The following is a 23,124-nucleotide window of genomic DNA, read 5'->3' on the forward strand; positions in this document are numbered from 1 at the left end:
GACTACACAACTATATACAAGGGTGCGAGTGACTACACAACTAGATACAAGGGTGCGAGTGACTACACAACTATATACAAGGGTGCGAGTGACTTCACAACTAGATACAAGGGTGCGAGTGACTACACAACTAGATACAAGGGTGCGAGTGACTACACAACTATATACAAGGGTGCGAGTGACTACACAACTAAACACAAGGGTGCGAGTGACTACACAACTATATACAAGGGTGCGAGTGACTTCACAACTATATACAAGGGTGCGAGTGACTACACAACTATATACAAGGGTGCGAGTGACTACACAACTATATACAAGGGTGCGAGTGACTACACAACTATATACAAGGGTGCGAGTGACTACACAACTATATACAAGGGTGCGAGTGACTACACAACTATATACAAGGGTGCGAGTGACTACACAACTATATACAAGGGTGGGAGTGACTACACAACTATATACAAGGGTACGAGTGACTACACAACTATATACAAGGGTGCGAGTGACTACACAACTAGATACAAGGGTGCGAGTGACTACACAACTAGATACAAGGGTGCGAGTGACTACACAACTAGATACAAGGGTGCGAGTGACTACACAACTAGATACAAGGGTGCGAGTGACTACACAACTAGATACAAGGGTGCGAGTGACTACACAACTATATACAAGGGTGCGAGTGACTACACAACTATATACAAGGGTGCGAGTGACTACACAACTATATACAAGGGTGCGAGTGACTACACAACTATATACAAGGGTGCGAGTGACTACACAACTATATACAAGGGTGCGAGTGACTTCACAACTAGATACAAGGGTGCGAGTGACTACACAACTAGATACAAGGGTGCGAGTGACTACACAACTAGATACAAGGGTGCGAGTGACTACACAACTAGATACAAGGGTGCGAGTGACTACACAACTAGATACAAGGGTGCGAGTGACTACACAACTAGATACAAGGGTGCGAGTGACTACACAACTAGATACAAGGGTGCGAGTGACTACACAACTATATACAAGGGTGCGAGTGACTACACAACTATATACAAGGGTGCGAGTGACTACACAACTATATACAAGGGTGCGAGTGACTACACAACTATATACAAGGGTGCGAGTGACTACACAACTATACACAAGGGTGCGAGTGACTACACAACTATACACAAGGGTGCGAGTGACTTCACAACTATATACAAGGGTGCGAGTGACTACACAACTATATACAAGGGTGCGAGTGACTACACAACTATATACAAGGGTGCGAGTGACTACACAACTATACACAAGGGTGCGAGTGACTACACAACTATACACAAGGGTGCGAGTGACTACACAACTATACACAAGGGTGCGAGTGACTACACAACTATACACAAGGGTGCGAGTGACTACACAACTATACACAAGGGTGCGAGTGACTACACAACTATATACAAGGGTGCGAGTGACTTCACAACTATATACAAGGGTGCGAGTGGCTACACAACTATATACAAGGGTGCGAGTGGCTACACAACTATATACAAGGGTGCGAGTGGCTACACAACTATATACAAGGGTGCGAGTGGCTACACAACTATATGCAAGGGTGCGAGTGGCTACACAACTATATGCAAGGGTGCGAGTGGCTACACAACTATATACAAGGGTGCGAGTGGCTACACAACTATATGCAAGGGTGCGAGTGGCTACACAACTATATACAAGGGTGCGAGTGACTACACAACTATATACAGGGGTGCGAGTGACTACACAACTATATACAAGGGTGGGAGTGACTGCACAACTATATACAAGGGTGGGAGTGACTACACAACTATATACAGGGGTGCAAGTGACTACACAACTGTACAAGAGAACAAGAGAGTATACACAGGCGTATGAGTGACTACACAACCGTATACAGGGGTGGAAGTGACAACATAGTTATACACAGGGGTGCGAGTGACTACACAACTATATACAAGGGTGCGAGTGACTGCACAACTATATACAAGGGTGCGAGTGACTACACAACTGTACAAGAGAACAAGAGAGTATACACAGGGGTATGAGTGACTACACAACCATATACAGGGGTGTGAGTAACTACACTACTATACACAAGAGACAAGTGTTTATACACAAATGAGCAAGAGAGAATGCACAACTGTACACAAGGTTTTCTGCGGCGGAGTTTCCACAGCGGAAATTTTGCAGCAGACCTCATTGAAGTCAGTGTAATCTTCTGAGGATTTTCTGCTACTGAGATTCTGCCGCGATACAAACAAGCTATGGAAAACTCTTTGTAGATCCACCTGTGTGAACTTATCCTTAGGGTATGTTCACACACACAGATTTTTTTTATGGGTTTTCCACTGCGTATTTGAAAGTGGGCGGGCTCTTCTCGGCTGTCCGCAGCTGATTTTCCGCTGCGGAATGTACACTGCGGAAAATCCGCCACAAACCCCATTGAAGTCAGTAGGGACTGTGGCGGATTTTCCGCAGCGTAAATTCCGCTGCGGAAAATCTGCTGTGGACAGCCGAGCAGAGCCCGCCCACTTTCAAATACGCAGTGGAAAACCCGCAAAAATATCCGCCCATGTGAACGTACCCTTAGGATATGTTCACACGTACAGGATCTGCTGCATATTTTCTAACGAGTAGCAAAATCAGCTGCACAAATATGCAGCAAAAATATGCAGCAGATCCCGTACATGTGGCCGTGTCCTTAGTGTGGATTATTTTTTAGGAATTTTCTGCAGCATATTTGATGTGTGTAATATTACTCTACGGCTGGGGTCACACCAGTGTCAGGCTTCTTTCACACTACCGTCATGTTCTGCATTTTAACAGCCGTTTTTCTGCTGAAAGAGGTCATGAAAAATAGACAAAATAACTGAACATAACTGATGCGAACGGATGACCAATGTCCGTTATTTTATGGGCATTCTGTCAAAATATCGGACATGTTCCATCCGTTATCACCCGTTATTTCATCTGCTATAGTCCGTTATTTTATTACTATGGTCTGAGCATGCGCAGTACAAATAACGGCTAATAACGGAAGTTAAAATAACGGGCACTATCGGATGTCAATTGTGAACATCCATCACCCATAGACTTCAATGTTAAAATGTTAACGTCCGTTATCCCACCGTTATTTTTGACGGGTCAAAAATGAGTGCACCGTCTTTTGTGCCGTCAAAAATAACGTCCGTTAGGGTGGGTTCAGACCACGATTTTTCTATACAGTTTTTGGATACAGTTTAAAAAAAAAAAAAAAAAAAACGTATGCAACCCTACAGCAAACCGTGGCCATAGACTTTTCATTCAAAACCGTATGCACCATATTGTATACAGGTGTCTCCGTTTTTCAAAACACACGTTTTTTTACTTTGTTTATTCTGGACAGAAAACCGTGGCCTACCACGGTTTTTGGTCCAGGTGAAAAACCGTATTAACCTGTATACGTTTTTTTAAAATATGGGAGTCAATGGGAACCGTACAGAACTGTATGTAAGTTCGGTTCCATCCGGTTTTCACCGCACAGTTTTTTTTTCTTGGAATTTCAATCAAACAAATGAAACTTTATTCATAATGGAGTGAAAAGTTCAAAACATATACGTTTTTTTTCTTAAAAAACTAATGCAACCGGACATCATTTTCAAACCGTATACAGATAAAACTTTGTACACACTTTTTGATACAGTTTAGTCAGGTTTTGAGGAATCCGTTTTTTTAAATCAAAAACCTGATACAGGAACTGTATTGCAAAAACGTGGTGTGAACCCAGGCTAATAGAGAGGCATTTTTGTGTCTGTGTTATGGCCACAAGTCCCGGGCCGACCACTGTCTGATGACCTGATCTCACAGCTATCAGTTCTGATCATTATACACATAGTCAGGCCGGGATTTGTGGCTATAATAGGAATACAGGAAAGCATTTGGATTACCCTGGTGTGAAGAGTTTTGGTGGGGGATGGAGCCATACGATGTTTGCTGTGTCCCCCGTTGTTGCTTTTTAACTGTTAGTGGGAGGCCTGGCCATAACAAGTCCTCCAGGCATTTCAGGATTTCACTAAATTCAGAAATCACTGACTTACCCACATACAGTGGTCCCGCAACATACGATGGTAATCCGTTCCAAATGGACCATCCTTTGTTGAAACCATCGCATGTTGAGGGATCCGTGCAATGTAAAGTATAGGACAGTGGTCTACAACCTGCGGACCTCCAGATGTTGCAAAACTACAACACCCAGCATGCCCGGACAGCCGTTGGCTGTCCGGGCATGCTGGGAGTTGTAGTTTTGCAACATCTGGAGGTCCGCAGGTTGAAGATCACTGGTATTGGAGGTTATACTCACGTGTCCCCGCCGCTCCGGACCGTCACCATTGCCCGGGATGTCGCCCTCCATTGCTGTCGCCGCGTCCCAGGGGTGTCCCTGACGCTTCGGCAAGGCCGCTGCTTCCCCGGCATCCTCACTCTCCGTCGCTGCCATCACGTCACTACGCACACCGCTCCTATTGGATGACGGGACGGCGCGCGCAGCGACAACTATGGAGAGTGCCGGCGATGCAGGGAATCCCGTAGGGGACGCGCCGGAGCCCCGAGGACAGGTAAGTGATCGTCAGCGGACCACACGGGGCACCACAAATGGCTATCCGGTGGCAGCTGAAGCAGTCTGCGCTGCCGGATAGCCATTTATGCGATGGCCCCGACACACAAAAGCATCGTATGTTGATGCTGCCTTCAACATGCGATGGCCTCTGAGAGGCCATCATATGTTGAAATGATCGTATGTCGGGGGGTCACTGTACTGACTGTAGAAAAACATTAACATGAGGCAGATTTGCTCTTGCAGAATCCAAGGTAAATTCCCAATTTGAATACAATGGGTGAAATCTGCGGGATCCGCACAGAGCCGATATGGCCTCATTATGGGAATTGGATTTCTTTCTAAATCCCATTTACTATAATGGCACATCTGGCCGCTGTAAATTACCGCCTCTGATTTCCTCTATATGTCGCTGACACCATAGTCTTGGTAAAACAGTGCGTACGTATACTAGGCTGCAATAGGAGATGCAATTCTACTATAGGATGTGTTTACTTTATAGCATTGTCTCCTTCTCTTTAGCTTCACGTCTACTCCTCAGAGCGACCAGATCAAAGTCTACATCACTGCGCCGGGGGAACAATATACCAGAGTTGGGGTTCAGTTACTTGACAGGAAAGATGGCTCCTTCCTGGTAAGATACAGACTGTATGCCACCTACAAGAACCTTCACATTGAAGTTAAAGTTAATGGAAGACATGTCGCAAAATCTCCGTATTTCCTTAAAGGTATTTCTTGTTCTGTATAATATGAATAGCTCCTGTTTCTTCTAGGACAATTTAGAAACTTTCTCAGATAGAAAAAAGGGTTGTTTTTGACAAGTGGCAGTACAACTATTGGTTGTCTCTGGTATTGCAGTTGTACCCCCCAATCTAGTGGTTTACGCAGATTGCACCTAGCCATACAAACCAGGCTATTGTCAACCAAATCCAGTTATTTTGGTGTTATTGACCCATCTAGTGTGGGCTCCTAACCCTCCCCTTACATATGCTATATAGCCTGTCCTAATAATATGCTGCCTTATACAGTTTAGTATATTTTAATGATACATTTGGAGTGGCAGTGCATGCAACATCTTGTGCTTAAAGGGGTACTCTGGCGCTTAGACATCTTATCCCCTATCCAGAGGATAGGGGATAAGATGCCTAATCGCGGGGGTCCCGCTGTCAATGCAGCTGTCACGCCCCCTCCCATAGGCTTGCATTGAGGGGCAGAGCGTGACATCGCAGGGGGGCAGAGGCGTGATGTCACACGCCGCCGGCCCTGTGTTCGCCGGTAATCAGGCCCGGAGCGAACATGCTCCGGGGACTGATTTTAACTGGGGTGCTGCATGCAAGATCGCTGGGGTCCCCAGCGGCGGGACCCCCGCGATCAGGCATCTTATCCCCTATCCTTACATCTAAAATGTAAAAAAAAATTCTTCCTGCCAGCTCAGTTGGGCTGATAGGGATCACCGCGGTAAAACCGTGGTGTCCCGATCTGCTGAGGACACGCGAGGAGGGTCCCTACCTTCCTCCTTGGCATCCGAACGGTGATTGATTGCTCCGTGCCACAGATCCAGGCTGGGACAATGGAGCACCAATAACACTGATCAATGCTATGCTATGGCGTAGCATTGATCAGTATATGCAATCAGAAGACTGCATGTTATAGTCCCCTATTGGGGCTATAAATGTTTTTAAAAAAAAAGTGGAAAAAAAAGTTAGTGATTTAACCCCTTCCCTAATAAAAAGTTTGAATCACCCATCGTTTCCCATAAAAAAATAAAAAAAAAGTAAACAAAAATAAACATGTGGTATTGCCGCGTGCGTAAATGTCCGAACTATAAAAATATAACTGCAACAAAGGTACGGAGAACTCACCCAGACTTGCTTGTGGTAGCTTCTTTATTGTTCACATGAACATTCGGGGTACAGCGTGCAGGGGAGCAGGTGGACAAGGCACGGGGCTAAGGCGCTGGCGACGGGCCGTTTCGCGCCGAAGCACTTCGTCAGGCCAGGTATGGTGATGTACAGGAAAAGGTGTGTTTTTTATCATAGGCCGGTTACAAAAAGTGAACAAAAAGGTAAACAAAAAAACATGCAGTGAAATATTCACATATCATTGTAGTTAAAAACAGCATTTCATTTATAAAGTTGCTGAAAGAAAGGCTGGAGGTCATAATATTATAGCCCCCAGTTCATTCTTATTATTGAGGCCGAGCGGACCTGTAGCATTTGTACGGGTTATCCACCTAGCTTCATTTCTTAGTAATTGTTGATGTTTGTTTAGACCTCGTTCAGGGTATTCAATTCTTTCTATGACTGCAAATGTGAATGCATTAGGGTCACTGTGGTGGCCGCTCTGCATATGTGAAATAAAACGAGATGCTCCTATACCTGTTCTGACAGATCGTATGTGTTCTCTAACTCTATGGAACAGGGGTCTAATTGTTTTCCCTATATAAAATCTTCCGCATTTGCAAATAAGGCAGTAAACTACAAATGGGGTGCGGCAGGTGGCGAACTGCTTGATTGCATGAGCCAAAGGGGAAACTGCCTATTGGACGGGTATCGATTAAATAAGCAAGAAAAGAGAGTAGAAGGTGCTCCATGCGTAGAACTTTTCGGTTAGGTGAGGTAGTGGGTGGGAACCAACCACAGCCGCTTACCAGATGGAGTTGTGTGGAGGCACGCACAACAGTGTTTAGCATATGGAGGTACTAAACCAAGATGTCCGCAGCCTTCCTAGGAGTAGAATGGACCAAGGAGTGACCGAAAACAGGACTAGTGTAGGCGCCTGGACGATAAAATGCAGGAGAGCAGCAAGTAAAATAACCAGGTAGGTTTATTCAGCATAGATGCCACGCGCATCAGGCATGTCAAGTAGGGCAATCACACAGGTTATATAGCCGTAGTGATGAACCCTTTTACAATATAATAAAAATGATTTTAAAGACATATAATATACAGGTATAAATGACAATAGCAAAAGAAACTACATAGCAAAAAATCATGACAAATCATTACCATACAAAAGGGTCTATTTTCATATAAAACCGCATTAGTGTGAATAAATCCTTTGAATGTATTACAAAGACACACAGACAAAAATTGCATGAGCCACAGGGGAAATTGCTTATTGGACGGGTATCGATTAGCCATTTTTTTTAAAATAAAGAATTAAATGAGCATAAGAAGCCTTAAATTGGCTTGCTGAGTGGGAAGATATAATAGTATCTAAGGCAGATAAAGGGGGTTCAATAGTGGTATGGCGCAAAGTAGAGATGAGCGAACTTACAGTAATTTGATTCGTCACGAACTTCTCAGCTTGGCGGTTGCTGACTTTAACCTGCATAAATTAGTTCAGCTTTCAGGTGCTCCGATGGGCTGAAAAAGGTGGATACAGTCCTAAGAGAGAGTCTCCTAGGACTGTATCCACCTTTTCCGGCCCACCGGAGTGCTGGAAACCTGAACTAATTTATGCAGGCTAAAGCCAGCAACTGCCGAGCCGAGAAGTTTGTGATGAATCGAATTACTGGAAGTTCGCTCATCTCTAGCTCAAAGCAGACTACGAAAATGAAGCAATGAACCAATTAGGGAATGTCATCATATATGAAAAATTAAAACATGACCCGACTAGCAAAATCATTGATAATCTCAGATCCTTACTACGAAAATACAGAGAAAAGGGTCATAACTGAAAAAACTGTGGAGCGACTGCTACCTGAATCCCCATCTAAGCCCAAATGGTACTTAGTACCCAAAATTCATAAACCAGTCATCCCACCACCTGGCCGCCCCATTGTGGCTGGCATAGGTTCACCAACTGAATTCCTTTCCAGTTATGTGGACTGGCTGGTTTCTCCACTACTACCCCACATTCCCTCTTATGTTCGCGATAAGGAGACCTCATCGCGATAAGGAGACCTCATCGCATTGCTTATCAATTTTGAATTGCAAGAGGGCTATACATTGGCTTCCATGGACGTGGAGAGTTTGTACATCTGCATCCCTCATGATGCGGGTGTACAGGCTCTCCAGGAATTTCTTGCAAGTTCCAACAAATGGCAAGACTTCATACAATTTGTGTCTGAATCTGTCTCCTTTTATACTTTCCAATAACTGCTTCCAATACAATGATCAATGGTTCAGGCAACGCCTCGGCACGGCAATGGGCACACCCATTTCATGCGCATTTGCAAATTTTTTAGCTATTTTTGAGCGCAATTATGTTTTCACATTAGCAAATCCATATGTACTCCATATAAAAACCTTTTTACTATTTGTGGATGACATCTTTGTGGTGTGGGACAGAGGATCAATTTTCAGCTTTTGTCAGGTATCTTAATGACACCAACACAATGAACATTGGTGTGAGGTATTGAGAGTTTTGGTAATGAGAGTTTGGAGTTTCTGGATGTAAAGATTGAAATTATTAATAATTCCATAGTCACATCTGGGTTTAGAAAGCCCACATCCAGGAACTCCTACATTACGCCTCATCCTATCCCACTCACACAAAGAACAGCATCCCGACCAGCCAACTAATCCGCCTGAAAAGAATAAATAGTAACCAAGAAATTTACACAAAACAAGCTTCAGAGTTGGAGGCCTGACTCCTTCAACGTGGTTATCCACCTATAGTTTTACAAGCAGCACGGGAAAAAGTTGAACGTATTCCTAGAGCCCATGTACTGAAAAAGAAAAACAAACACTCTAATAATCAAGCTAGATTTATGTTTACATTTAAAAAGACCCCTATGAACAGTGCCATAAAACGAGCAATCCATAATAACTGGTACATCCTTCAGCAAGATGTAGATCTAGAAATCCCTACAGAACAAAACCCTATCATTACCTACACAAAAAAAAAGATTACATCATTAAACAAAATAAAAAAAATGAATAAAAAAAAACCGGCTAATCGATACCCGTCCAATAGGCAGTTTCCCCTGTGGCTCATGCAATATTTGCAAATATAACAGAGAGTCCAGTTCACTTAATTTAGGGGGTTATCATATTAATATCAAGCAGTTCGCCACCTGTCGCACCCCATTTGTAGTTTACTGCCTTATTTGCAAATGCGGAAGATTTTATATAGGGAAAACAATTAGACCCCTGTTCCATAGAGTTAGAGAACACATACGATCTCTCAGAACAGGTATAGGAGCATCTCGTTTTATTTCACATATGCAGAGCGGCCACCACAGTGACCCTAATGCATTCACATTTGCAGTCATAGAAAGAATGGAATACCCTGAACGAGGTCTAAACAAACATCAACAATTACTAAGAAATGAAGCTAGGTGGATAACCCGTACAAATGCTACAGGTCCGCTCGGCCTCAATTATAAGAATGAACTGGGGGCTCTAATATTATGACCTCCAGCCTTTCTTTACGCAAATTTATAAATGAGGTTGTTTTTAACTACAACGATATGTGAATATTTCACTACATGTTTTTTTGGATACCTATGAATCCATAGTAACCTATGTTAAAAACTCACCTTTTCCCGTACGTCACCATACCTGGCCTGACGAAGCGGTTCGGCGCGAAAGCAGCCCGTCGACAGAACCTTACCCCCACTTCTTGTCCACCTGCTACCCTGCACGCTGTACCCTGCATGTTCATGTGAACAATAAAGAAGCTACCACAAGCAAGTCTGGGTGAGTGTTCCCAACCATTGTTGCATATCTATATTTGGGTCTGTATCTTTTTCTACATGTCAGCACCTGATAGATTCAAGATGGCTTCCAGGGGCCGTTCGTTGCATGTTCAGAGCTTCCTCGCCTAGAGCGGATAAGCGCATCAGGTGGTGCCGAGTGCACCTCTATCTGGATACAGTTTAAAAATATAATGTTAATTAAACCACACGGTCAATGGCATACACGTGAAAAAATTACTAAGTCCAAAATTGCGTATTTTTGGTCACTCTGTATACCATAAAAAATTTATAAAAAGCAATCAAAAAGTCTCATAAAAAAATAAAAATGGTACCAATGAAAACTTCAGATCACGGCACAAAAAATGAGCCCTCTTACAGCCCCGTATGTGAAAAAATAAAAGTTATAGGGGTCAGAAGAGGACACTTTTAAACGTTCTAATTTTTGTGCAAACAGTTATAATTTTCACCAGAAGTAAAACAAAATCCAACCTATATAAGTAGGGTATCATTTTAATCGTATGGACCTACAGAATAAAGATAAGGTGTCATTTTTACTGAAAAGTGCACTGTGTAGAAACGGAAGCTCCCAAAAGTTACAAAATGGCATTTTTTTTTCCAGTTTGGTCCTCCAAATATATATATATATTTTTGGTTTCGTACCTAGAAGTACAATTGGTGTCGCACAAAAACAAGTCATCATATGAGTCTGTAGATGCAAAATTAAAAGGGTTATGATTTTTAAAAGGTGAGGAGGAAAAAATGAAAGTGCAAAAACGGAAAAACCCTGAGTCCTTAAAGCATACCCGTCAGATCTAACAAAAAAAAATTTTTTTTACTATATCACTCAGTACCTAATCCTGACCATGTACATCTAATTTTTGTGTCTAGCACCTTTATTTATGTTTTTTATTACACTTTTAATTTAGCTCACTAGTCTGAATTCCTCTCAAAGGGAGGGGGTGTGGCCTCACTGTGCAGGTCTCCGCCCCCTCCCTCAGAATGCTGTCTGCTCACATCTCCCCTAGCATTAGCAAAACTACAACTCCCAGCTTGTCCTTACTGACAGTAGCGGGACACAAACTGACAGTGGGAGGATTTTTCCTCCAGCTGTGAGCCCTGCGCTCACAGCTGTCAATCAAGGAAGTGTGTCCATGACATAGGTGATGATGCATGGACACAGCAGGACTAGTATGTGTCCAAGCAGGCAGGGAGGCAGTTATTTGACTGGCATTTTCAGTATGAAATACTGAAAATTTTCTAATGAAAGCAATTGCAAAACCTATTGGTTATACATGCTTTACAACATATCAGAAGTTTTTGTATCTGACAGTGCCCATTTAAGGGGTTAATGATATCAGTCTATTATAATCAGCACATACCTATCTCTTTGTTTAAATAGGAGTGACAGGCTGATTCTCCTTTAAGTCTACCTATCAGTAGGTAGCTACAGTATGTCTCATTCTACAGTATTCATTACTTCATAGCAACAGAGAAGCACTAAGTGCTAAGGGGAAAATGGGAACAATTCAGTGTTAGACGACAGGAAGAGATGTATAACGTAGTTAACCAGCTTTTAAAAATTGATGGTCTATCCTCAGGATAGGCCTCCATTATAAGATTGGCGGGGGTCTAACTCCTGGCACCTTTGCCGATCAGCAGTTTGAAGATACCATGGCTCTTGTGTAAGCACTGCAGCCTCTTCACTGTTCATCTGTGTATGGTCACCTTCAGTGTGCATATGCCTTTGTGCAGGAAAAAAAACATGAAAAAAGAAGGCAAGAGCGCCCTCTGTAGGCCAAGGGAAGATGCTGCATAAGCTTTTCTTCTGAGATGTTGTCTGTGCATGAAAAATCTAATTATTTATAACGCTTGGTTGTATCATAACATTTTCAGGAATAAGTGATCTGAAGTTATTTGAAACTTTTCTACGCCACAGAAGTGGCACAAATCCCTTAAGAATTTCTGAGCCAGGTTTCATGTTTTTAATTTCAGGTCCAGTTTACAGTGAGGAATGTCACTGCCCAGAACCTGTCAGTGACGTCTGGTTAAGACATATGTCATGTAATGACTCCATTCCACAAATTGAACGGGATCTCAAACATTTTCCAGTGGTTGATCCTGACAAGATTGCCATAGAAATCCCACAAAGATTTGGTAACCGCCAGAGCTTGTGTCATTACACCATCAAGGATAATAAGGTATGTTCTGTACTTATAGTCATGGATGCATTATTAGGTTATTTATTTTTAAACGGGTACCCTGCTGCTCCCCTCAATGCAAGTCTATGGGAGGGGGATGACAAGCTTAAAGGGGAACTCCGCTGCTCAGCGTTTGGAGCAGCTTGTGACATCATAGCCCCGCCCCTTCATGCCCCCCCCTCAATGCAAGTCTATGGGAGGGGGCTTGATGCCCCCTCCCATAGACTTGCATTGAGGGGGGGCATGAGGGGGTGGGGCTATGATGTCACAAGCTGCTCCAAACGCTGAGCAGCGGAGTACCCCTTTAAGCTTGTTGAAATGTGTCATGTATAAAGCATATGACTTAGGGTGGGTTCACACTACGTTTTCTCCCATACGGGAGCGCATACGGCAGGGAGGAGCTAAAACCTTGCGCTCCCGTATGCCACCGTATGCGCTCCCGTATGTCATTCATTTCAATGAGCCGGCCGGAGTGAAACGTTCGGTCCGGTCGGCTCATTTTTGCGCCGTATGCGCTTTTACAACCGGACCTAAAACTGTAGTTGACCACAGTTTTATGTCCGGTTGTAAAAGCGCATACGGCGCAAAAATGAGCCGACCGGACCGAACGTTTCACTACGGCCGGCTCATTGAAATGAATGACATACGGGAGCGCATACGGTGACATACGGGAGCGCGAGGTTTTAGCTCCCCCCTGCCGTATGCGCTCCCGTATGGGAAAAAACGTAGTGTGAACACAGCCTTAGTTACTAAAACAGCATGAAGATCATCAATACCATTTTTGAGCAGGAGACCTTGATACAACCACTCTGATTCAGTAGCGTACAAGATCACTTTTTAATGGAGATTTCCAAGACTTTTTCATTGCTGTCCTATGATCATTATAGACAATCAACATCTCATCGGTGGGTGTCCAACACGCAGCATCTCCACCAATCAGATTTTTACCAGAGCCGCTACGCCTGCATATAAAGTGAGTGGACCTGAATGTAGACAGCTCTGTTGGCCATGCTGGGTTACTGCAGCTCAGCTATCATTGAAGCTAAAAAATGGCTAAGCTCGCACCCACCGCTATCTGCGGTTAGGGGATAAGTTTTTATTAAACTTGACTACTCCTTTAAGTATATGGCCTATATCAGGTCCATGCCATTTGTCAGATTTCATGTTAACTTCTGTGAATCGTCTCTATACTTTTATAGCTTTGATGCTGACTTTTAATATACAGTTAATGGCCACGTTTTTAGAAACACCCATCTAGTAGTGTGCTGCACATATTTTGGCCTTCAGCAAGACAGCACTTTATTGTGGTATAGAGTCTTCTAGTTGTTAAAATTGTTTAGGAATATTGGCCCATGCAGACAGGATAGCTTCTCACAGTTGTTTAAGTTTAGATGGAGGCACCTTTATGCTCTGTATTTGATGTAGAAACATGAGGATGCACTCACCGATGGCAGGTCAGAAATTCTTTTATTGGCTGTGATATCCATTCATACTCGGTGCAATGGTAGGGAGGTGTGGTAGGCAGAGGGGAGGTGGCGCTCCTTTTGTGGTCTTGCCGCTGTCAAGCCAGAGGCTTGAGAAAGTGGGCAAGACCACAAAAGGAGCACCTCCTCGCCTCTGCCACTCAGTCAGCGTTCTGCCTACTGCACCTCCCTACCATTGCACAGAGTAGGAACGGACATCAGCGCCAATAAAAGAATTTCTGACCTGCCATCGGGTGAGTGAATCTTTATGCTCCTAAATCCAATATTGTGAATCTGCCTTTTCTTATGTTTTGAGTTTGACCCCTGAAGTCATTGTATCACACATCCACCCACAGCTTGCATCCTGAAATGTATTTAACCCTTTCTCTAGCCCCTGCTTGAGCAATAGTGCCAGCCCTAGCTTTCTCAGCCAAAGTACTGTTATGCTCTGAACTGCCTGTTCTACCTTACTGAAGAGATGCTCCGTATGATTAACATCTGGGAACTCACTGTCATGTTCCTGGAACCAATCCACGACTATACAACCTTTGTGGCATTGTGCATTGTTGAGCTGAAAGTGTTCTTCTGCCATAGTATATACAATTGCCAGGAAGGAATGAAATTGGTTGTTCACAAAGTTTAGATAAGACATACTGTACAAATGTTCATCATAGACTATGCCTAATGTGCCAAGAGAACATCACCCACTTCATTATACCACCTGCACATGTCTGAACTGTTAACACCTGACGCGATGGGTCATCAGTTGATGATACTTGTACTAAGTTCTGACACTCATTACCCCCCTCCCACCACACACATACAGAATAATGCATCACAGGTCTGGATTTATTGGACCAGGCAATGTCATCCAATCTTTATTCTTTTTTGCCCACTGGAGTCTTGCTTTTCCTTTTCGCTTACACAGCAAAAGCACTCACACTTGTTGTCTGCTAGTATAGCCCATGTGTGCTGAGTATGCATTCAGATATGCTACATGGAGCACCAGTGTCATATTCAGCTGCAGTGTGCTTTACTGTTTATCAAAACGATTCCTGACATCCATTTCTGACTCCTATCAGTTTGTTTATCTCCTCAGGATCCTCTTTGACTCTATTGCACAAGAATACGCCACAAGGTTAGCAGTTGATGAAATCCTGGCTGTGCCTAGTCTTAGCCCCAAAGACCTGGCCTTATTAGACTAAGTTTCTACTTGCTTTTTTGTCCTTCGTTTTTTGGTTTGAAAAAAAACGCCTGAAAAGACACCAGTGCAATTCCCTGCGTTTGTTTGTTTTTTTCTGGCATTTTTTCATTTGTGTGGAAATTGCATTTTAAAGGGGTACTCCGGCCCTGAGACATCTTATCCCCTTTCCAAAGAATATTGTATTCGCCACCCACCTGTTTGAGCTGCACGCTGCGGTGCCAGCTCACAAACAGCCGGGTGGCGACCACGGGGCCGGAGTATCATGATGTCACGACTTCGCCCCCGTGTGACGTCACCCCCCCCCCCCCCCCGCCCCCTCTATGCAAGTCTATGGGAGGGGGTGTGTCCCCCGCGGTGAGACATCTTATCCCCTATCCTTGGGATAGGGGATAAGATGTCTCGGGGCGGAAGTATGCCTTTAAAGGTGGAGGGCATAATGAAAAAGGCAGCTAGAAAGCAGAAAAAGTGTGCTTTACCTTTTATAAATCCATTACGGTAATTTCATTATTTTTTTTTTAGATTTATATAAAAACCTATGGGGAACATGTTGGATTTAGGATTTTCATGGATTCACTTCTTCTGTCCTTAACAAGTAAAGTAAGTAACTGCAGTAAACCTTGATTATTTGTCTGATAATGAAGTATAAGTATAAAGCAGGGGTAGTACGGTCTTCATGGTGTTAGTGCATGTCCTTACAGAGTATACAATGTTACAGCCATTAGGATCACTCCAGTTTGAAGTTGACATAATATTCTTAAAGAGGTTTTTTAGGATTATTCTTTTGATGGCCTATCCTTAGAGGAGATGTCAGATCATTGGGGTGCTGACTCCTAGCACGGAGTCCACACTTCCACCCTCCTTCAGCTCTGAACTCTTAACTGAACTCTTCAGTGCTCAGATCTGCTGAGCAGCTGCAAAAGGAGCAGAAACATGTAGCACAATGTTTAGCATATTTTGTAGGGATGCACCGAAATGGAAATTTTGGTCCAAAAGCGAAAATTTAGACTGTGCTTGGCCGAAACCCGAAACAGAAAATGCAGTGTCCCGGCCACTTTTTAAAATATAGTTTTTATATAACTTTTTGTTTTTCTGTATACGGGGATGTATGAGGGCTTATTTTTTGCGTCGTGATCTGTAGTTTTTATTGGTACCATTCTAGTACTAATGTTTTTTTTTTTTTTTTTTTTTATACTTTTATTAGTTTTTTTCTGATAAAAATCCATATTTTCGGACTTACATTTTTTTTTATGTTTACGCCATTCACTGTACGGGATCATTAACATAATGTTTTTATGAATCACATTTACGCATCTGTCGATACCAAATATGTTTTATTTAAATTTTTTTACGTTTTTATTTATTTTATTGTTTTTTAAATAGGAAAAGAGGGGAATTTTATTTTTTTGTTGGGGTACGGGCTTATTCACTTTTATTAAAACTTTTTAATATATGATATTCACTACTTTTTACTACAACCTCCACTATGCAGTGCAACAATGCACTATAACTACCAGTATGAAAAGGGACCAAGCACAACAACTCCCAGTATGTAGCGCTAATATGCTCTGCAAGCCTTTTTGTCTTCTGTGCTGGAGGTTATGAGCTCGTAATGCATTGTATCTCTACATACTGGTGGTTGTAGTGCTGTGTGTCCCTTTCCATATTAGATTTACATACTGGAGGTTGTAGTGCTTTATCCCTTTGCATATTAGAATCTGTTGTACAGATTCCAATATGCAAAGTGACAAAGCACTACAACCCCCAGTATGTTAAAGTACAAACCACTACAATTGTTGTAGTGCTTTGTACCTTTGTATACTGGAGGTCATACACAAATGGAAAAAAAAAACCTCAGCACTCCAGGCTGCACTTACTGTGTTTAGACTTCGGTCCAAAGTCTGTGTATGAGATGGGGGAAAAATGTGCTCTTGAGCTTATTTAAGCACAAATAAAACATAGAAACGTCATTTTTTTTTTTTTTTTAAAACAAAGTATATTAGAAATATTTTTATTGCAATAGCAAAAATTAGTTTTAATGAGTGATCATTTAGATATTCAGCTCTATGTACTCTATACTCTGTGCTGAGCTGAAGTCCCATCTGCATTTCCTGACATTTGTCTCTGCCAGGAGATAATCTGCTAGCAGGACCACAGGCAAACTTTTAGGGGTTAATTTAAAGGGGTATTCCGGGAATTTTTTTTTATTTGACTATACTACAGGGGCTGTAAATTTAGTGTAGTTCATAATATAGTGTCTTTACCTGTGTGTGACCGTTTTCTCACAATTCTTATGTGATTTTCACCCCAATATTTATTTTTACCAGCATACAAAATGACTGCGCTCTCGGATTTTTCCCAGCTCGCAATGCGGTCGAGACCGGACTCACTAGTCAGCTGATGACAGGGAGCCTGTCTGCTTCAGTGGGTGGAGTGATCAATCTGCAACTAATTCAACAGATGTAGGCACCCTGATTGAAGACCACAGGTCTGCAACTCATTTAGTTTCAATGGGTGGCGTAGCTGATGTGTGGGAAGGAGGAAAATGGTATCATGGGATTTGTAGGCAAACAAGAAAACTGAAAACAGGAAACACAAGTTCACAGAAAGCTAGCCACAGTGTTATGGTAATCTCACAGCATAGCCATTTAGCCCAAGACAAGTGCAGATCCTTCCTAAGCATGTCCATTACTGTCTGCCAGGTACATACTAAAATCACCTTATGGTGGATAACCCCTTTAACACATAAAGTTACACAATGTTATTATGAAGTATATTAGAAAAGTCATTCAAATAGGCTAATCTATAATATATTACATTTCATTGATGGTATTCACAGATACCATTTAAGTGTCTGAAGGAGCCATAGTGCTTAGTGCTTCATTAATTACCAGACACAGTGCTGTACATTAAGTAGTGTTTTTTTGTGGTACAGGAGCCAACTTTATTCTATGAATGAATTGCAGTACCAGATATAGCCACTAGAGGGTATACACGCTGTGTCTGATAAAGTTTGATAAACAATAAAAGGGATATGCTTCGTGGAGTGCCACAGGCTATGAATTTGCTGATTGGTGGGTGATGCTAGGAGTGAGACCCCCACTGATCTGATAAAGGCCTTTATCTCCTTCCAGAGTTGTTACACAGTGCCATAAATGTATGTTGTGAGAATGGCACGGGCTCAGCACCAGGTGTCAGCTATAGTGGACAGCAATACCCTGCTGCAGTAGCCAAGAGCTGAGTTGTTTAAACCCTTAAATTCAATTGTGGCAAAAAGTGGATTTATAGAGAAAGCATACTCCTGATGAGTTTACAGAAGGAGTATGCTTTCTCTATAAATCCACCATACATCATGATTGCAGGATGCTAGTGTGTTGCCATGGCAGCAAGGGGCCTTAGAAAGCCCTTAGATCTGCCTATGTCATTAGCCTGTCAGTATATTGCTCGGTAGATTTACCAAAATCTGTCCAGAGGAAAAGTTTCTGAGTTGCCCATAGCAACCAATCAGATGGCTTCTTTCATTTTTCACAGGCCTTTTCAAAAATGAAAGAAGCAATCTGATTGGTTGCTATGGGCAACTCAGAAACTTTTCCTCTAGCAGCGAGTAACTTCGTGCACAGCGCCGTAAATTTACAGCGCGGCTATGAAACAAGCGCAGGAGCAGCTGCAAATGAATTAAGTGGGCCGCCTGCTCCCGGTGGTCGGCTGCATTCTTCTTCTCTGTTAAAAAAAAACAAAAAAACATTTTAATAGAAGTGAAAAAGCTCCTCCTCCACTCAAAAGTTATGTTTAAAAAAATATATCAACAGTGAACATCGTAAACGTAAAAAAACACCAAAGTTCAAAAAGAATATAAAGTAATGAAAAAGCCACATAATATGCAAAAGTGGTACAGATAAAAACTACAGATCATACAGCACCGTATATGGAAAAGTTAGAAAGCTATTGGGGGTCAAAATAGGGCAATTTTATACCTACTAAAAAGTAGTACAATAATAGAAAAGCGTGTAAAGATGGGTATCATTTTAGTCATATTGAGCAAGATCTCTGCCTACAAGGGCACACCCCTTCATTACATATGCACACCCCCCATACAGTCACTGCACAGAACTTGACCACTTACATGTAACAAAAATATTTTTTTATATACAGTTCTATTGAAAAAGGCAGCCAACTACACTTTACACTTGAGGCTGTGGATGGCTCCCTTTCACACCATATTTGTTTTAAATCTATTTGTTGAGTACATAGTTACATAGTTAGTATGGTTGAAAAAAGACATACGTCCATCATGTCCAACCAGGGAATTGAAGGGAAGGGTGTAAGGGAATAAGAGAAAGGGATGTAGTTTTATAATTCTTCATAAGCATTAATGTTATTTTGTTCCAGGAATGTATCTAACCCTGTTTTAAAGCTATTAATTGTTCCTGCTGTGACCAGTTCCTGAGGTAGACCATTCCATAAATTCACAGTCCTCACGGTAAAGAAGGCGTGTCGCCCCTTTAGACTAAACCTTTTCTTCTCCAGACGGAGGGAGTGCCCCCTCGTCCTTTGGGGGGGTTTAACCTGGAACAGTTTTTCTCCATATTTTTTGTATGGGCCATTTATATACTTATATATGTTTATCATATCCCCCCTTAAACGTCTCTTCTCAAGACTAAACAATTGTAACTCCTTTAATCGCTCCTCAAAGCTAAGATGTTCCATGCCCCATATTAGTTTAGTCGCGCGTCTCTGCACCCTTTCCAACTCCACAAAGTCCCTTTTATGTACAGGTGCCCAAAACTGAACAGCATATTCCAGGTGAGGCCGTACCAATGCTTTATAAAGGGGGAGTATTATGTCCCTGTCCCTTGAGTCCATGCCTCTTTTGATACATGACAATATCCTGCCGGCTTTGGAAGCAGCAGCCTGACATTGCATGCTATTCTGTAGTCTGTGATCCACAAGTACACCCAGATCCTTCTCTACCAGTGACTCTGCCAGTTTAATCCCCCCTAAGACATACGATGCATGCAGGTTATTAGTACCCAGATGCATAACTTTACATTTATCCACATTGAACCTCATTTGCCAAGTGGATGCCCAGACACTTAGTCTATCCAAGTCATCTTGTAACTTATGCACATCCTCTATAGACTGTACCGTGCTACAAAGCTTGGTGTCATCTGCAAAGATAGAAACAGAGCTGTTAATACCATCCTCTATATCATTGATAAATAAATTAAACAACAGCGGTCCCAGTACTGAACCTTGGGGTACACCACTAATAACCGGGGACCAATCAGAGTACGAATCATTGACCACCACTCTCTGGGTACGATCCATGAGCCAGTGTTCAATCCAGTTACAAACTAAAATTTCCAAACCCAAAGACCTTAACTTACCTGTCAGACGTCTATGAGGGACAGTATCAAACGCTTTAGCAAAATCCAGAAACACTATATCCACAGCCATTCCTCTGTCAAGGCTTCTACTCACCTCTTCATAAAAGCAAATTAGATTGGTTTGACAACTTCTATCCTTAGTAAAGGAATGGCTGTGGATATAGTGTTTCTGGATTTTGCTAAAGCGTTTGATACTGTCCCTCACAGATGTCTGACAGGTAAGTTAAAGGGGTACTCCGGTGAAAACCTTTTTTCTTTTAAATCAACTGGTGGCAGAAAGTTAAACATATTTGTAAATTACTTCTATTAAAAAAATCTTAATCCTTCCAGTACTTATTAGCTTCTGAATGCTACAGAGGAAATTCCTTTCTTTTTGGAACACTGATGACATCACGAGCACAGTGCTCTCTGCTGACATCTCTGTCCATTTTAGCAACCATGCATAGCAGATGTATGCTAAGAGCAGCATGGTGGCTCAGTGGTTAGCACTGCTGCCTTGCAGTGCTGGGGACTTGGGTTCAAATCCCACTAAGGACAACAATAAATAAAGCGTTATTAATATTATAATAACGTCAGCAGAGAGAACTGTGCTCGTGATGTCATCAGAGAGCATTCCAAAAAGAAAAGAATTTCCTCTGTAGTATTCAGCAGCTAATAAGTACAGGAAGGATTAAGATTTTTTAATAGAAGTAATTTACAAATATGTTTAACTTTCTGCCACCAGTTGATTTAAAAGAAAAAAGGTTTTCACCGGAGTACCCCTTTAAGGTCTTTGGGCTTGGAAACTTTAGTTTGTAACTGGATTGAACACTGGCTCATGGATCGTACCCAGGGAGTGGTGGTCAATGATTCGTACTCTGATTGGTCCCCGGTAATTAGTGGTGTACCCCAAGGTTCAGTACTGGGCCCGCTGTTGTTTAATTTATTTATCAATGATATAGAGGATGTACGAGTATGAGTAGCATGAAAATATCCTAGTATGCACTGCAACCATCAGACTACTATAGGTCTGTGCAGCCCTAGCCTTTAGTACCATCGGTACTTTCATGTATGTAAATGAAAATAATTATTACAGCTAAAAGAGAATCTGTTCAGACAGGAAATGCAGTAGCTCCATTTAGGAATATATTTCTGTTTGCTTTGCTACCAATTGTTGGGTTGCACTCATAGTTGTAGTTTCATGATATCGCTGTTGATGGAGATTAGATAAAATGTACATAGTATGCTGAAGGTAGATAAACTTCATGTAGATAAAGCTGTGACACAACATTTAAAGGGGAACTCCGGTGGAAACAAATGGAAAACAAATGTTTTTAAATCAGTTGTGCAAGAAAGTTATACAGATTTGTATTTCTATTTAAAAATTCCGGTGGAAACAAATGGAAAACAAATGTTTTTAAATCAGTTGTGCAAGAAAGTTATACAGATTCGTACTTCTATTTAAAAATCTTAATCCTTCCAGCACTTATCAGCTGCTGTATACCATGGAGAAAATTGTGTAATCCTTTCCGGGTCTGACAACAGTGCTCTCTGCTGGCACCTCTGTCCGTGTGGAACTGTCCAGATTAGAAGCATATCCCCATAGAAAACCTTTCCTGCTCTGCACAGTTCCTGACACGGACAGAGGTGTCAGCAGAGAGCACTGTTGTCAGACTGGAAAGAACTTCACAAATATTGTAGTATACAACATCTGATAAGTACTATAGGGTTAAGAAGGGCTAATATTTTTAAATAGAAGTAATTTACAAATCTGTTTATCTTTCTGGCACCAGTTGATTTGAATTTTTTTTTTTTCCACAGGAGTACCCCATTGACCCCTTCCTGCTATAGGACATATACATACGTTCCAGCACCTGACACATTTGCGCACTGGGACGTATGCATATGTCCTAGCGATCTCCTACACTGCCAGGAGATCGGCGTTGGGACCCGGCTGTCAATCACAGCCAGAGTCCCGCTAAAGCTGCCGAGGCCACAATCACGCCAGTCCCGGCAGCATTAAAGGGTTACTCCACTCCCCAGCATCTGGAACATTGAGTTCCTGAACGCTGTGTGTGGGCTTCCGTGTTCACGCCTGCCCCCTTGTCATGTGACGGCCGTCGGGCCCCCTTCCCATAGACTTTAATGGAGGGGGCAGGCCGTGATGTCAGAAGGGGGCAGGCGTGAACACGGAAGCCCGCACACAGCGTTCAGGAACTCAATGTTCTGGACGCTGGGAAGCGGAGTAACCCTTTAACCCCATAGATGCCGTGATCAATCCTGATCATGGCATCTATGGTGTTGACAGGGGGAGTGTGCTTTCCCTGTTCACCAACGGCGGCGCCGCGATACAATCGTTGGATGCTATGGCAGCTGGAGGCCAGATCATGACCTGCTTCGGAAGCCTGTGAGATCCAGCCACAGGCTGGATTGCACAGACTGTACAGTGTGCAGCTCATCAGGTCATACTGTGCTGCAGTACAAATGTATTGCAACATAGAATAACGTGTAAAAAGTGAAAAATAAAATAATAAAAGGTTGTTCAATACATGTATGAAGTGGGAAAAAAAATAAAATGCCCCTTTCCCAATAAAACCCTGTATTGTCATCAAAAAAGATAAAAAT

General features: G+C 42.4%; 2 protein-coding genes and 1 long non-coding RNA gene across 8 annotated transcripts in view; 1 reads left to right on the forward strand and 2 right to left on the reverse strand.

Moving 5' to 3' along the window:
• The window catches only part of LOC130355506 (uncharacterized), a 289,775-nt gene that overhangs the window by 126,452 nt on the left and 140,199 nt on the right, over positions 1–23,124 (reverse strand). The window lies entirely within an intron of this gene.
• BIVM (basic, immunoglobulin-like variable motif containing) overlaps positions 1–23,124 on the reverse strand; it is a 189,061-nt gene that overhangs the window by 126,452 nt on the left and 39,485 nt on the right. The window lies entirely within an intron of this gene.
• Positions 1–23,124, forward strand: part of POGLUT2 (protein O-glucosyltransferase 2) — an 86,664-nt gene that overhangs the window by 3,533 nt on the left and 60,007 nt on the right. For 4 of the 5 annotated variants that reach the window (XM_056555709.1, XM_056555710.1, XM_056555711.1 and 1 more), the window contains exons 2-4: positions 5,147–5,352; positions 12,264–12,469; positions 15,656–15,733. In XM_056555709.1, coding sequence (XP_056411684.1) covers positions 5,147–5,352; positions 12,264–12,469; positions 15,656–15,733 — 490 coding nt within the window. The remainder of the gene's footprint in view (positions 1–5,146; positions 5,353–12,263; positions 12,470–15,655; positions 15,734–23,124) is intronic. The other variant, XM_056555708.1, reaches the window with a different exon arrangement.

Source organism: Hyla sarda, chromosome 2 (genome assembly GCF_029499605.1).
Source record: "Hyla sarda isolate aHylSar1 chromosome 2, aHylSar1.hap1, whole genome shotgun sequence".
Taxonomy (NCBI): domain Eukaryota; kingdom Metazoa; phylum Chordata; class Amphibia; order Anura; family Hylidae; genus Hyla; species Hyla sarda.